The following is a 17206-nucleotide window of genomic DNA, read 5'->3' as shown; positions in this document are numbered from 1 at the left end:
TTTAAAAAGTTTAATCCAATGATAAATACAATTGCTGAAGACAGTTAACTGTCATTCATAATAAAAAACATTCACCTAGAAAGTAATATATGAATAGTATACTACTTATAAGTATATGAATATGTATAACTTCATGTCTAGTTGAAATGAAAAAAAAAGAAGAAAGAATTATGGTACTCTAGGGGTGAAGGAAATCAGTAATGACTGACAGATTAGTATTCAAATCAGATTTTCTTTACCCTTATAATACAGACAACTAGCTAATCATTTATAATAGAAAAAAATAAATAATTTATGAAAATACTACTTAGAATCTTTTTATTCCCTATGAATTTGAGAAATTCTATCATTTAGAATATGAATATTACATGTTATGATTGTACATTGTTTGAATATCATATTTTCATTAGTTAATATTTAATACATTGATTACAAGTATCTTATAAATTGAATAATAGAACAGTTCAATATTCAATTTTGAAACTAATGAATATACCAAAATGTTTGTAAGGGAATTATGAAAATATATGATCAAATAAGATCACAGGATAGACAGATATCATCCTCTATTGCGAATACATTTGATTAAGACTGGTCGATATCAAATCAGTATTTGTAGTGTTATATAAAAGTCTTCAAGGATGTATACTATGGTTTATTGAAGCCTTAGCTATACTGAAATTGAAACCCCGTTCATGGGTTCAAAAACAATTTGTCCTTACAATTAACCTACCCTGGTAATACTGATTTATTATCCAAAGTGGTAATCAGATTGTTTTGTGTGTTTATTTAACCTGTCTAGTTGACCTTTTAATTTACATATAAAAGTCTTAACATGTATATGTGTGATCAGATTGTTCGAAATTTATTGCACAAATATATCACATAATTGTAGTAAACTTCATCTTCTCATTGTATTATCGAAAAATATTATTAGAATAAAAACTTAGATTAAGAATTAATTCAATGAATAAATAGAATTGTCTATAAATATTCTTTACATTTGATGAAACACCTTAGTTGTCATACCATAATAACCAAGGTCATGGTGCCTGATGTGAACAGAGAAACAAAGAGCCTTGACAAACTGTGGAAGCTATTTTTAGGGACGTTATTTAATTTAATTCAAAGCTTGTAAAACATTAACATTTGTTTCTGTCCGTAGTCTATTCTGCAAATCATAAGCTTTCGTTCGATGTATGATTCATTATCATAGTCCTTTTTGTTCCAAAGCCATTGTAATTTAAACGTATTATTTTGTACTCTATTTTCTACACTATTTCCCAGTTTTGGACATAATTGTATTTTCCTAATTATTGTACGCTGTAGTAGCGTTAGTCATCTATTTATTCATGTAGATTTGACAGTGATCTGAAATCGAGAACCAGATCGGAATCGAGAATAAATCGAGTAGTGTTCCAGTTGACTTGCCTTCCTCTCACTCGGGTGCTTGTCAGCCAATCGGGTGGTAGAATAGTTGTCTTCTCTCTACCCCACTTCGAACTCACGCGTACTAGCCTCAAGGTTAAGCCAGTCAGCCTATCACGTCAAGGTCTTAATCTAGATTAGACAAGTTATCCTCAGCACCAAAGTGGGTAGACAGATCTAGGATGTAACAGTGCCAATTTCAGTACTTGATATTAATGTACTATTGGCTCACAGCGGATTTTAAACAAAACGGTATAACTGACCAGTTACGATAAATGAGACTACTCAAAAGTTTTTTTATGTGTGATTGTGGTAATCATCAAATGACTTGTGAACCTTGTGCACATTATCGTGATGATGTTGTCTTTTGACATATGTAATGAAGGAAGAAGTCTGCTAGAAATAGCATTTTTTTCGCTCGATCAAAATTGAGACTGAGGCAAATTATGACAATTGCTGCAAACTGGATAATAAAAGCACCAGTAACACTAGCTGCAGCCAAATGCTACATTATATAAGGATGATTGGAGAGCGTACAGACGCCTATATAGGCTTGGTTATGTTCATCGTGTCTATATCCACCGAACAACCGGAGTGCATACAAACAAAATTGAAGCTGTGTGGTCGTGGCCAACTATTCTGTAGCCATATGGATGATTTCCTCTACTGCATGCACTACGATTTTAGAACCTCTGAACCTCTTTCTAACAATGAAAAGTTTTTGAACCATTTATAAGTGTATCCACTTTATTTCTTTGGTTTTGTATAATATATTTTTACTCTATGCTGACCGTTTGCTGATTGGCTAATATTTCTCACGGTGACTTGAGATTCGTTCTAATGTCGTCCATAAATTATAGTTTCGTTACAGTTTTTTGTGTAACTAAATCTTTCATCTCTATACACTGCTGGCATTATAACTTCAAGTTATGTCATTACAAGTTTTCATTAGGGACATATACTTCCGAACTTCCAGCTAGAACAATCACATAAGTCAAACATAGTAAATTGTGAATGTGGCACTTTACATCGTGGGATATTTTTATCCAAACAACCATTGAAAAACAGAGATCTCAAGAAATCTGTCTGCCCTTCCAACTGGTTTGTTCACTACTGTACAATCGCAATAATACCGGTTACTATGAATGCTACGTTCTGATCATTGAATTGGAATATAATAAACAAAATCTCTAACAATGTCAAACCGGTCGATGGTGTAAACTATAACATTTTCATGCTAAGACATTTTCTAAAATAAATGACAGTATTTTTCACTATCAGTTAATTCTTGAAAACTGAAAATCAAAGCGTATTTATTGTGTCAATATAGAGTTTCCCTTAAAAGTTGTATAAAATATTCAATAAATGAAATAATCATTTAGGTGTGATTATAATTTATGGACAACCTTTGAGCGATGCCAACGTGACCTTGAGAATGTTCGTTTACTTATTAGGGTTAAATAAGAGTTATAAACCTATGTTAAAAATAAGGATTATGATGTACAGTTGATGGTTAGAGATAGGACTTAGATTTACGGTTTTTATCACAAACTGACATTAGCTAAAATGTCAAAACGCTATTTAGCCAAACAAATAAATGAATTTTGCGTCAAAATCCAAAACTTGTAATATATATCTGATTAGTTCGCCCATAAATTATGGTCTCATCATCGTTCGATAAATAGTCAGTTTCGAACAAATATTCTCAAATACCACAATAACCATAGTCTTATTGTTTCCTAACATTAAAAAAGCATAAAGAAGTGAACTTTTTTGTAATCAATTATAAGTAGGTTCATTTCACTTAGAAGTTGCTGATAATGAAGAAACATTGATTCACTATTATCTTACCATAGTTTTGAAAATTCATCAATCAAACATATTTATTTCAGATCATAATATGATTTTGTAGTGAATAAAATAGGGTTAAGCCAATGAATCCTAAAATGATTAACTTAGTTTACAAGTTAACATTTTAATTCAAGTATTTACTTAGATGCAATATAATAAAAAAATCAAATGATTATGTCCTATTTAATAAATGTCCTAATATATTAGGATGCTAAAATGACATTTGTGTTGTAGTGTTACACAATCACATAATGAGGTTGAAATGATACAAGCTTAAAATGAGGTTTGTTTTAAATATCTGGCCAGTTATTGACAAGAGTTATTATTTGCCATAGTTACAATTCTTAATAATACAATCTAGAAAAAAATTGACATAAATGCTACGAAAATTCATTGTAAATAATGAAGATATTTGGGCAAGGAATCGGTCAGTCAGTCAGCTACAACGTAGGACCAAGCACATATTTGCATCGGTCGCCACATCTCATTAGCACAGCAAGATCAACACCAAATTCACAGAAGCAGTTACTTCAATGGTAGTAATATATAAAAGAAAGATTGTGTATAAGGATATAGAACAGGAAGAAAGAATTAGTTCGTAGAAAGGAAGATATAAAGCAATTTTAATCTCACTGTTTAAGGGGAGACAAAGAGTGTATGCACCGACGCCATTGTGTTCGGTTCTGAACCATGTCAGCAAGAGTCTCTAACCATTGGTTACTATAGTCACACGGACCCCAACCAAGTAGTCTGCATCTCCCAACATGGCTAAGACTAAAAGTTAGTGACTTCAAGCACTAATGCCAAGTTTTGGTTTGGCTGTCCCTAACTTTCTTCCAACCGTCTCCAACACTAGTCAGCATTGTGCGTCATGGTAAACGGCAGTTGGGCCTGCGTAACACGTGGCCAACCATCACATTTGATGAAGATCCACAACCACATCAACTGATTTACCATCATTTCCTAATACCGGTACATAACAATAATTCTTAGTATTGATCACTTATAATTTTGGAATATTACTGCTGAGCTAAGTAAAACGATGTAGAGTTGCCCTTTACTGAGTATAACTTTCGATGAATTTTTGTTTCATCCACATAAATTAACCGAGACAAATATATATCAACTGTTCAGTTAATCTTCTTGTTCGATTACTAATATTTAGAATTAATCAGATTGATGGTGATGATTATAACTATCAAATTAAGTAGCACTGGTTCAAACATAAATATAGTTAGGATTCCCGTGGAAATTGTTAAATTGTCGTAATTTAGTATGCCACTATGGACCTTTTCTGACGGGGTTTCTATTCATTTATTTGTGACCACCCGGTATCAACTTATTTTGTTTCCTTACTTCAATATGTTCATTTTTCTACTTTAACATACAAAAACACTTGTTAACAGTTAGAAAAATGAATTAGAAATATAGTAGGGTCAGTAGGTAATTAGTATAATACTCTAGAGGCATATATATATATATATATCGGTTGAGTGATTATCCTGATTATCCATGACCCCGTGATGATAATCCTACGAGGTCACATATACTCATACACACGGCACACTCACAAACACACATATCTAGATACAAGAAAATGACTTAAATTAGTATTAAGTTTAATCTAGGTTAAACATAATCAACAGAATAATCAGATAACTACTAATACCATTACTACTACTACTACTACTATTACTTTGGATACATTATTCATAATTTTCTAATCCTACTATTTTCGTCACCGGTTTTGAAATCATGCTGTTAAATAATTCATCTACAATTAGTTAATATGTTTGTCATCATGAGAAGAGTCACTTATGTATCGTGTACGAATTTTACACAAAATGAACTTTGGGTGTATTGCACAATGCTTACATTATCCTAACCTTCTATGATTGACAAGGAAGAACACGATAGAGATGATAAAAAGAGGTTTTTCCACTGAACAAGTTTAAGTTGTTAAATTAAACAGACATTTAAGGTTAATTTTGAGATCGATTTAGAAAAAAAAGATTTATCCCATCTATTTATAGTCGAGTAGATTTGATGAAATAGAGATATGATTTACTACTCAATAAATCTAGATTATTTTGTGGGATGAAGATTTGTAGTTCAGTGAATTCTCATTCCTTAAACTAAATTGTTTAATTATGAAGCTTTCATTGTAACTTTAGACATAAGTCGATATAACAAATTTTCGATAGAAGTGAGCTGCCAAAATTCCTTTAATAGTAACTAACACCTTGTTATTTTAACATTGAATTAAATCGATTGTTATCAAAACTTATTATTGTTTGCACCCATAGGTTGATTGTCCTTCTGGTTGTAATGAAATTTTGCTTTACATTGGTTTATGATTTTCATAATTAATTAATAAATTATTTCTAATTTGATAGGATTATTGATTACTAAGTGACTGAAATACTACATTACTTGTCAGTAAGTAGGTTATCTTACCATCTATGAAGGATATATCTGAAATTGAAGGCATTAGGAATATACGTAGCTTAATCAATTTTATGCTAACTGAAATATCCAAAGAAGACATCCTGGACATCATCTACAAAATAAATCGCTCCAATTGAATGAAACATTATAACGAACAAACTGGTGATCGTCTTCATTGTTGCTCAAATGGATAATAATTGTCACATGCTAGTCACAATATGCCTACGTTTATACCAATATATCTATAAAATTATGGATATATATATAATAGAGACAAGATCTAGGGCTTTTTAGAAATTTGATACTGGTTTCAACCAGCAATTAATAAACAAATCAGAATAGATTGAGTTTATTTACTGATTAGAAAAATTGTAAAGAAATTTAAAACTAAATTAGATCATTGGAGACTACAAGAAGAGCAAATGTAAAAAAAATATCAAGACGAACGTCACAAATAATTAATAAAACTTAAGGTTAACAAAATCAACTGATAGTTGTCAGTAAAAAAAATTACAAATTCTCATTTCAATCTAGTTAAGTTAATTCTAGTGGTAACGTCTCTGACTGTGAAGCTGAGTGACACAGGATTGAATCCGTCAGGGAGCATTAGTTCCCTCAAGATTATAGGTACACCTTGCTGATGAGTGTCAAGTAGCACAAAACCCGGGTGCAGAGTTTCCTATTGCCTACCTCCAACCACCATCTAATCTCAACATAATACACGCAATGTCGAGTCACCTAGACTAGTTGCCACATTGCATCTTGGTCGATAGCATTCGATCTGCACTAAGAACGACTTGACACACATAACATTGATCATCACCTATTGATCAATCAATTGTAATTAACTCTAACCGTTTTATCCAGAAAGAAAATGAAAAATTTACGAATAAACTACTATTCAGCATATTCAGCAAATTTCTCAACAGACTAGTTCAAAAAGATATAATTCTTAGACAACTTGAAATGTAATTCTAATAAATGCATAATGTATCCTATCAGCAATTTAATTAAATATTCAAAAATGCCACAAAATGATTTTCATGAGTATGTGGAGTGTGTGTGTGCGAGAGAGAGAGAGAGAGAGAGAGAGAGAGGAAGAGAGAGATTGGACTAAAAAAAACACAAATCAAAATATTGAAAAAAATCTTCAATCATGTAGACATTTTAATTAAAGGCAGGGATTATTTCTTTCTTTTCTTTAATTAGTATACTATTCATCAAATAACTAATTAAAATTGGTCATTTTTTGTTGTTTTTTTTATCAGAAAGGGGTTTTTCATTAGCTGATCATAAATTTTTTTTACATTTGAACTTAATATCTTATTGATGAATAAAATTAATACACAAAAATTAAATAAGTTGATAGTGATCACGTATAGTAAAATTGATTATTAAAAATCGATAATCAATAAATATTGATTAAATATGGTATTGATAGATACATTGTAACTGATTAGTATAAAAATAATAGTAATAATAATGATAATCTGATGTTTTATGATAGTAGAAAATTTTATAGAATCAATTTAAGATTATCAGTTTAAGGAGGATCAACAGAACAATTATGATAAGTTTAAATCAAGTTATTTAAATCATTCAGTTTTATATAGTGACTTTGTATCAGTTTAAATAATTCGTATTATTATGATCATAGGAACAACTTGGGTTTCAACTACTATTACAGTATAAATCAATTAATTTTTATAAGGTACACCGTGATAGTGACTTATGAGATAATTACAGAGCTTGTAGTGAAGGAGAACACAGGTGAGGTAAAATAGAAAAAGCATACTATAATACTTAATTTGCAAAATGTTCAATAATTGTCTCGAAATTCATTGTTCTTGCATTTCCATACTAATTGCTTTCTATTCCCGCTCTTCCTTTCTTGGTCTTCCCCATATTCTGCTGCCAGACATTACATTCCTGACTCGCGTCATATACTACTTATATCAATATAAGTAGCACGCACCACAAACTAATTCTTATCAGGAAATAACAATGATATAAATATTGTTGATGAATCATTCTAGAAAAAGCCAACTATTTCAAAACTCTAGATACACTTCACCTTCTCAATAAACTTCCATTATCTCACATTGAAATATTACTTTGAGTTTATTAATGTAAACTGAATATGCCCAACATTATTCCCTTTTTGTATTGGCTAAATTAATCTAGATAGAATACTATACAAATTTTTCTTATATTTTGCATCATGAAGTTATCTTAGATACACAACTATTCAAAGACAGAAATTATTGGACAGCTGTTTCTTCTTAAAATGCGACTAATCAGTAGTGCATATTCACATGACCACCAGGAGTCAAATGTAGAACAATTATTGGTTAGTTAACCGCATTTTATCATATATATATATAAAATTCATATTATAGCACCTCATCTACACTAAAGTGTGCCTACGTTTGGTTTTGCCTCAGCCTGTCAGTTAACTTATTTGGCAGATAATGTCATTCGAACAGAAACAATTTGTCTACATCTTTGTATGTCTGTACGACCATGTATGCTTGATCACGTCTTACAACCTTCACGTATATATCCCTCTTACTAATCTGAATATTATTTGCATACATCGCTCGGTGACTCATTCGCTTTCCCGTGTATAGGTGCTTGAATCATGTCAATTCATTCGACTCTTTACTCGAGTTTTAATTCGCCTCTGTATTCACCCGCTCGCATCCAATCTTATTCACATTTCTGCTCGACTCCGTTTAGTGTGCTTGGGGTTAAGCGATCTGCTCTGTACAATAATAAACTGTAGTTGACGCTTCGTATTGTCTTCTGAAATGTATACACTTTTGAGAGTACTCTAATAACAGTTATCAGGAAGAGTGATCTATGTGGCTTCAGGAATTGTCTCCAACATAATCCATTACAGTATTGTGGTGCATGAAATATACTACTATGCGATCTTGCAACAAGTCTTAGGTGTTTTGAGTTCCATTTTGGGTGGAGTCATAGGTACGCTCTGTTGAGGAGTGATATACTAAATTGATCCAAATATCTAGTTTTCTTCAAGTTTCCAAAGACTGTTTAACTAAGATCAGTTCGTCATATTAACCACAACATTCACCAATTTTCATAATCTATCTATATTACAACAAAGGTTCTTCTTCGACGTCTATAATTCTAAATGTTCTTATTACAGAAATATTAGACTACTAAATGTTAGAACAATAGAAGACATGAATTTCATTGATTTACTTTACATGGTATCTTTGATTCAATGTGTAGACGAATAATTTCATAGACCATTCAATAACAGTAATTTTAATATTGGAATTCATTAGTCGATGTAAGCTAGACCACCATTGAAAACCTGGAAGCACTGGGCGGCCGTTTCGTCCTAGTATAGGATGAACCCCATTCTGATGATATTCAACAACGGACACGAAAATAACTATATTTGTAAGATGTTTATAAAGGTAAAATAGATAGACAAATATACAAGCAGACAGAGAATTTTCATTATATATTAGGTAACACTATTTATCAATAATCCAACGTTAATCATCTGTTCGATTTCAGTGTGTATCTGTGTGTGTATGTATGTGCATGTGTGTTATTTTAGATGGACGTAAAAGCAGATGTTAGTAAAACATTTGTATAAATTTAGCATATGGTTTGATTAAATAATAATTCTTTATAAAATGCCTATTATTAATTTAATGGTTGAATTCATGAGTCGATTAAAGCTGGACCACCATTGAAAACATAGAAATACTGGACGGCCGTCTCGTCCTAATATGGGAATCTTCAGCAGTGAGCACCCACGATCACTCACATGGAACTCCAAACCAGAACCTTTGGACTCGCGGGAGAACGCTTAACCTGTAGATCACTGAGCCAGCATCCAATGGTGTTAATGTCTAACTTCAACCAATCCACGATATTGCGCCACCGTCCATCAATGTCTTCAGTGAGTAACTACCTCACAACAGACACAGTTGAAGTCCACAAGCCATGGCTTCTCACTAGAACTCCAGGAGATACCCCTTGAAGCCAGTGGTTAGTGTGCACATGATGATTATTAACACTATGGGGGTTTGTGGAGATCAGGTGCGCACTGCTGAAAAGTTCCATACTAGGACGAAACGGCCGTCCAGTATTTCTATGTTTTCAGTGATTATCTAGCTTTAATCGACTCGTAAACTCAACTATTAAACTACTATAATCTCCACAAACTCCCATTCTGAGAATATCATTAAATTACTCAATTAAATATTAAAATCTATTTACGGGTTCAAACTGAATTTGAATTGGAATAAACTAATAAAGTTTAACAAACTATTAAAATCAAATATGGCTATTCACAATTTATTACTTCGAATCAATAATCCTCAATGAAAGAAAAAGAAACATCAACTTTAAAATATGAAGGTACTGTTTTCGAACCAAGCAAAGGTCGTAGATGCCTTATACTGAGAAATCTAATTCTAGAACATAATGAATGTCAAATCTCACTGGCTTTTCAATCAAGCTACAACTGATGACAATCTGTGAATATTACCATCTAATGATTAAACTAATTTTCATCAAGCATAATAAAATCACTTATGTTATAGACTGATATAAGAAATTAATATAGACTACTATCTAATGTATTTTGAAGTATATCACGTAGAGAGAGTAAACAGGAGTATAGGTAAATACTCAATATCTTAAATTGCATCCCTTAATATAGAACGTCAAATAGAACTAAACAACGACGAATACGTATATTCTTGCTAACAGATACCAATAAAATGTCTAGAAAATGTAAGTTCAAATATTCACTTTCATATTGCACTTATATGCTAACTTATCATAATGAAATAAAATTGGAATATACTTCTATAAGGCACACACACATACATACATACATGCGTACTCACTTGACATCAAAACAATACAATTTCATCTTTACTATCTCTTTCATTCTAAGCGTTGTTTTTCTCCAAATACTTTAACCATTTTCTTTCATTTCATCGAGAAAAACTTACTCCTAAAATCATTTCCAATCATAATAAATCATTTTCAAATTAATCTATTCACTTGAGAATAGGTGTAACTTTTTTTCAGATCAGTATCTTCCACAAAATTTATAAAGTGATTTTTAGAGAAGAAGAATAGCATGAGATTTATCTGATGAAAAAAAAAGAATGTTATAGGGGAACGATGAGTGAGGTCGATGTGAAATGTGTTTGATTTTAGATGTTGTTAATTATTTTATATGCGTTGATATGCTTTTATATGAGATTGAATTCATAACTTTCATAATTTACAACTAACACAACACATGGAAACAATTGATTTGGAGTTCAGTGCTGTTATTCCAGAACCTTGTTTAATTTGCAATATAATCGGACGATCACTCAATGTTATTTATGACGTGCCTGATTATTAACATGATTAAATTCCTGTTTCGCGCGCTAGACCGAAGGTCTTGACTTTGTGTTCCGAGTATGTGATCGTGGTCGTGCAATGCTGAAGAGTCTCGTACTGTGACGAAATGGCTGCCCAATACTTTCAGGTTTCCAACGGTGGTATAGCTTAGATTTCAACTGTGAAGATACTACAATCTCTACAAATCCCCATAAATTTCAGTTATCACCGGTTACTTTTATAAATTTCCTTATACACACTCAACACTTACATACACCAATTAATTTGCAGATATTCATTTATAATAAACGGAACACATTCATTAAGACATTAAAAAAGAAAGATTAGTTCAGCGAAAAGTTCCCTTTTCAGCGAATTCATCTTCAAAGCTGTACAATCGAAAATATATACATATAATTATTTTACAGGATGATAATAATACTGATAATAAACTTCTGTTAGATATTTTTTTAAACAAGGAAAGTTTAGTAAGCGTTTGATTATTAATGGCTTAAGTATTTATCAAATGGTACAACCTCTTCTTTTACCATGATCTTAATGTCTTATAATTTTTTTCTTCCTTTACAGTCATCTGCTCCACTTTCCATCTTCCCCTTAAATATCCTACCCCCGACTGGTTTATTTCTGTTTCTACGACCCTCCTGTTTACATTTAATCTCAATTTCAACATTTAACTTATCATGCTGAGTCATCCTATCCCAACGATAATTTCCCTACCTATCATTTGATGAATACTTAAGCCATTAATAATCAAACGATTATTAGTTTTCCTGTTTAAACGTTTTTTACCCAATACCTTCGTTTGTTCTACCTCACTGTCATCATGTCTAAGAGAAGTTTATTATCAGTATTATTATCATCCTGTAAAAATAAGTATATATATTTGCAATTGTACAGCTTTGAAGATGAAATCGCTGAAAAGGGAACTCTTCGCTAAACTAATCTTTCTTATTCATTTATAAAACAACTTATGATAAATATATGGAACATAATAAAAGTACCTAATATTCATTTAATAAAATGTATAAGAAAAGATAAACAATTGAATACTGATATATTCAGCGAATTTCAAGCATATTCAACAAGTTGTAGTGTCGGTATGCCCATATGCCTTATTGTAGCTTTCGGACAGTTCAATCTATTCATTCTACTTGAGTCACATTCTGACCTTGTTAAATACTCTCTCATCAATTTTGACTGTTTTTATATGAGCGCATATATGTGTGTATATTTCTTATCCTATTCATCACATGTCTGTAACTTATTTTTTCGTGCCTATAAATATTGATTAACGCTTGACTAAATGGAGTTGGCTTATTCGACATATCCACTGAGTGTCGTTTCTCTTCTCTCTATTCCATTCACTTCATATACAAAATATATGTATTCAAAAGTCCATTCTCGTTATTTAACTTATTTAATTCCGTTATTGACTAACGCGATTTAAGTCTATTGCCATTTAACTTCAGGTATTTAGAAGAAGAAGAAGAAGAAGAAGAAGAAGAAGAAGACGAAGAAGAAGAAGAAGAAGGACAAAAAAACTCTCTTATAAACCTTTTCTCTCTCTGAAACTGACCACTAAGCAAAAATCCTAATGCCATTGTGCTATTAAACTTAAATTCATATAAAGAATTGCTTGTTTATGATACATTCTATATCTTTGTAATTCATTTAAATTCATCAATGGATTGTAAGTATAACTTGTGTATTTTCTTCTAACAGGATAGAAAACTCTTCACAAGCAAAAAAAACACGAGAAAAAAACAAACAAACAAACGTGAAATTATAATTATAGTGTCATAAAGTAAATAATAATTTTATTCTCATGATTTCTTAAACTTTTTTCTTTTCTTGTTTCTTCGTTGAATCTATCTCAAGGGTAAAATGAACTAGTTTTAGACAAACTCATTTATTACATGTATAAAGAGAAGTTTAGCACTGTGGAGAAAAATAAAGAGGATGTTTGTTTATGATAGATTTTTATCAGTAAACCTTAGTGATTGTTTTATCTATCCTATAAGAATGTAAAGTAATAGAAACCAGTATGATAAGTAGTATGGGTATTTCTATTATTTTTTCGTAATGAAGTAATATCGATTTAATAGCACTGATTATTATTGTTAACTTCTTGTATACTGACTTCAAGCAAATAATTTTATTGCCTATATCAACTACTGATCATAACTAGGCAAAATCTAGTAAGTATTGAACAGTTGTTTTACCCTAAAACCAATTTCTTTAAAAGTACATGCTTGCAACTTCGCTAGAGTTTGAAACTGGGACTGGTGGACCTCATGGCGAGCTCATAACTTTAAACTGTCATAACTCATGTTAAATTGTGACTGCGACAACACTGTGTCTCTGTATTTTTACCCAGGATTTTTATTTATCGTCTTTCTATACAAACGAACATTAACAAAAGTTTTGGTAAATAAGCTGATGGAACAGTTTTAAATGTGAATAAATACTTGTCCTGCAGACAATGAATGTGACTAAATGCTCTCAATAGTAAATATTACACTCTTTGTACATGTATTTATTCGGAAAATCTTCTTTCTGAACTGACCAATTTACTAAAAAGAAACATCATCCTTCCAACTTAGTCTTACACCTGTCATTTAACGAAAACTAATGATATATTTCTTAGGATTCTATAGCATATCAGAAATCCTGGTGGAAATATTTTCAGAATAAACAGAAGTTGACTGTTTTTAAGCGTGTGACTAATTAATAAGTCAAATTATGGGACTAGTTTTTACCACAAACAAATATCACCTGATAAACCACTGGGAATCAAGAGACATAGAAAATTCAAAAATCGATAGCCCCACATGGAATCATCACAATTTTTCGAAAAGTAATTAACGTTGAGAGGAACTACCATCAGTGAATTTTGTCTCAATGATTAGATGACATAGTGCTCATCATCAAACTGCAAAACCTGCGGACTTATTTCATTTGGAGTCCTATACTAGCATCTAAGTAGTAGGAGTTTTAGTAGAGTGACGAAGTAATTCACCATTACTACTTCACAATGAATAGTTTTACAAGGATGGTCACTTTCCATTTTGGATTATTTTCAAAGTGTACAATTTTTTTACAAAATTACATTAGTAAATAATTAAAATTCTGCTGTTTGTATGAATACGTTAAGATAAATGAGTCGAAGTTTTTCAATCAACCACTTACTTCTTAAACAAATTAACCTATTAGTTGGTATGTTGTTATTACGAAGGTAAAATTACACTTGTGACTTTATTATTTTGTTGAAATACTTCTTAATGAATGGGTATTTTTTTTTTCATAACACAAAAATGAGTTCATAGTCATTTATTATGTTACTTAGTAGCTATTTCATCCTATATGGAATTGACAGTTTGCATCACTAATTTATCTTCAATGAGCGAGCACAAACCAATTGTCAAACAATCTCTCTCTTCTTACTGATTCATGAAACCCTTTTATAACACACTGTCAACAATTTTGTAAACAGTTATTAAAGACTTATTATTAATCGACAAAAACTCAATTATATATATAGCTTGTCTCACTCTCAACACGGTGGAGTTACTTGGTCACGATTTCTTAACAAGATTTTAAGATTTAACTCCTGAATTTATTTAGCAGTAAGTAAAGCATGATTCTTTAATAATGTGAATAGATTAGTTTCTTGAATTCCGCAGTATTACATCATGAACAGACCTCAGTTAGGTAACTATTGAAAATCAGGAACTATTGTGCAACTACCCTGTAATAATATGATAATCAATAACAGAGTTCATTCGTTTCCCGATATAAGAACAGACACAGAATCCTTAATTGTTCCAAATGTCAAAATACTGAATTGGCATCGAATAGTTTACAATTATGACTTTAGACAATTTATTATATCCTCAATAACCTAACTAATATTAGTTAAATATACACTGATAAAAAATTATTCAGTCAGTCATTAACAACGTAGAACTTCGTACGTACGTACATCAGTTCGAGTTGCCACACCCCATTAGCACAGAGATGCAGTTGTCGATTCAAATTTCGTAGTCGTAGAGGTGGTAAGAGTATAAGCAGATAAAAAATTATATAATTACTTACTTCGCGATTAGCTTGAACTGCTATGAATTCTGTAAATATTTGATTTGCTTTAATAGCCAATTTTTTTGGATTAGTAGTATGTTTGTAATCTTGACATGCAATCCAAAATTCAATATTTTCATCACTGAATTCAGTGCTGAGAAAATCTTTAAATAAAGCAAGTCCATCTAGAAAAACAAAATTTTTTTTTGAAATGGCAAAATAATAATCAGAAAACTATTTAAACATCTATATAGTTAGATCTTATCTTTTATGTAATCAGTACAGTATTGATGTTATATTCTGAAATCGATTGAATGACTATCAAACAATTGGCTATCATTAAACCGATATTTCATCTTAATGTGGGTCTATTCAACAATCAACTTGTCCATTCGTAAATAAGATCAATTTCTGAATATTCAGCTTTAGAAGCCGTAATGATTTGAAGTGAATTTTTACACTAGGTGAGTTTGTAACTAAACCCAATCTTCATGATATGCTATAAGTAGATCACACATTTATTCATTACAGATGATAAACTCCTAGTATGACAGAAAAAAAATCTATCTCATCGTTTATTATTAGTGATCGTGTTATACCATGATCAGCGCTTTAATGAATTGACCTACAATTCGTTAATTCAATATTGCCCAAAGTCTCAAATATATACTGCTAAAGAATTCATAAACATGACAAAACACCTTTACAATTCGTTTTATTTTATCAGTATAGAGTTGTAGAGATTGTTAAGTTCCTATTGAGGTCACCAACCGAACAATGTTAGACCACCATTAAAAACCTAGAAATACTGGACGGCTGATTTGTCCCTGAATAGAACTTCTCAGTAGTGCACGTCCACGATCACGCACGCGAAACTCAAACCCAAAGCCTGCAGTCTCGCACGCAAACGCCTAAGCTCTAGACCGCTGAGCCAGAATCCAACAATGTTAACATCTTAGTTTGCGACTAATGAAGAATGCCCATCCACAACCTATGGGGATAGAATCGAGAACCTTGGGTCTTGCGAGCGAATGTTTAACTTTTAGAACATAGGACTCAAATTCAGTGGTGTACATGTCTAACTTAGGACCATTTGCGATATTACACAACCATCTTTTATTGCCATCACTAATGGAGTTAAACCATATCGTGTGTGAAAAAGTAATCCACCACAGATGATCCCGCGATGTCTTGAATTGATAGATGTTAGAAATATACACAACTGTATATGATTTTAGTGCTTTAGAGGTTGCGTGTTCTTCTCGACCCTTGAAAGTTCTGGGTTTAATTCATAATGACATTGTGAATGCGCTGTGCTAAAACGAAAAGCTCTTCAAAGCTTTCTGATTTTTAGTAGTTGTCAAACTAAGATTGAAATTATTTATTCTGGTTAGCGTTTTTAGCAAGGTTGTTTTCTATGGGATGAGGTCGCTGACCTCATGACCAGCCCTCCTTCTTTACTTGGGGATCGGACCGGCAGCAACTCTAGAAGAGTTGCAAGAGAAGTTCATCAAACTGCATCACGAAGTAACCGCTGATTTGGAATCCTGGAGAGAAACGGAAAAGAGGAAGACTAAAGAATACATTGCGTCGGGAATTGGAAGCAGACATGAAAAGGATGAATAGTAACTGGAAACAACTGGAAAGTATTTTCTAGGACAGAATTGGATAGAGAATGCTAGTGAGTGGCCTAAGTTCCTTGACGAGGCGTAAGAGGCGTAAGTAAGTAAGTAAATAAAAGTAAGATAAGTCCGCTATATACAATATAGTGTATTTTCTGTTTGCATCACGTTAATTTTTAATTAAATAAAGTCAATAATCTGGAGAAAATTGTTTGAAACCAACTTAACGTATTTATGATTGTTATTATTATTACCATCATTATCAATATCATTGATTATCATTGTAGCTTGTAAACTAATTTTCAATTCCCAATATTTTAACTATCAATCAGTTATATGTTAATCTTTTTATCTCACTTTTAGAAATTCCA

At 31.6% G+C, this 17206-nt stretch overlaps 1 protein-coding gene across 1 annotated transcript in view; it reads right to left on the bottom strand.

The window, feature by feature from the left end:
• The window catches only part of RGS3_2 (Regulator of G-protein signaling 3), a 74036-nt gene that overhangs the window by 4061 nt on the left and 52769 nt on the right, over positions 1-17206 (bottom strand). The window contains exon 4 of the mRNA XM_051218865.1: positions 15232-15398. Coding sequence (XP_051072457.1) covers positions 15232-15398 — 167 coding nt within the window. The remainder of the gene's footprint in view (positions 1-15231; positions 15399-17206) is intronic.

The sequence above is a fragment of the Schistosoma haematobium genome, chromosome ZW (genome assembly GCF_000699445.3).
Source record: "Schistosoma haematobium chromosome ZW, whole genome shotgun sequence".
NCBI classification, from domain to species: domain Eukaryota; kingdom Metazoa; phylum Platyhelminthes; class Trematoda; order Strigeidida; family Schistosomatidae; genus Schistosoma; species Schistosoma haematobium.
The sequence above is the reverse complement of the archived record's forward strand: the minus strand, read 5'-3'. Positions and strand labels throughout refer to the sequence as shown.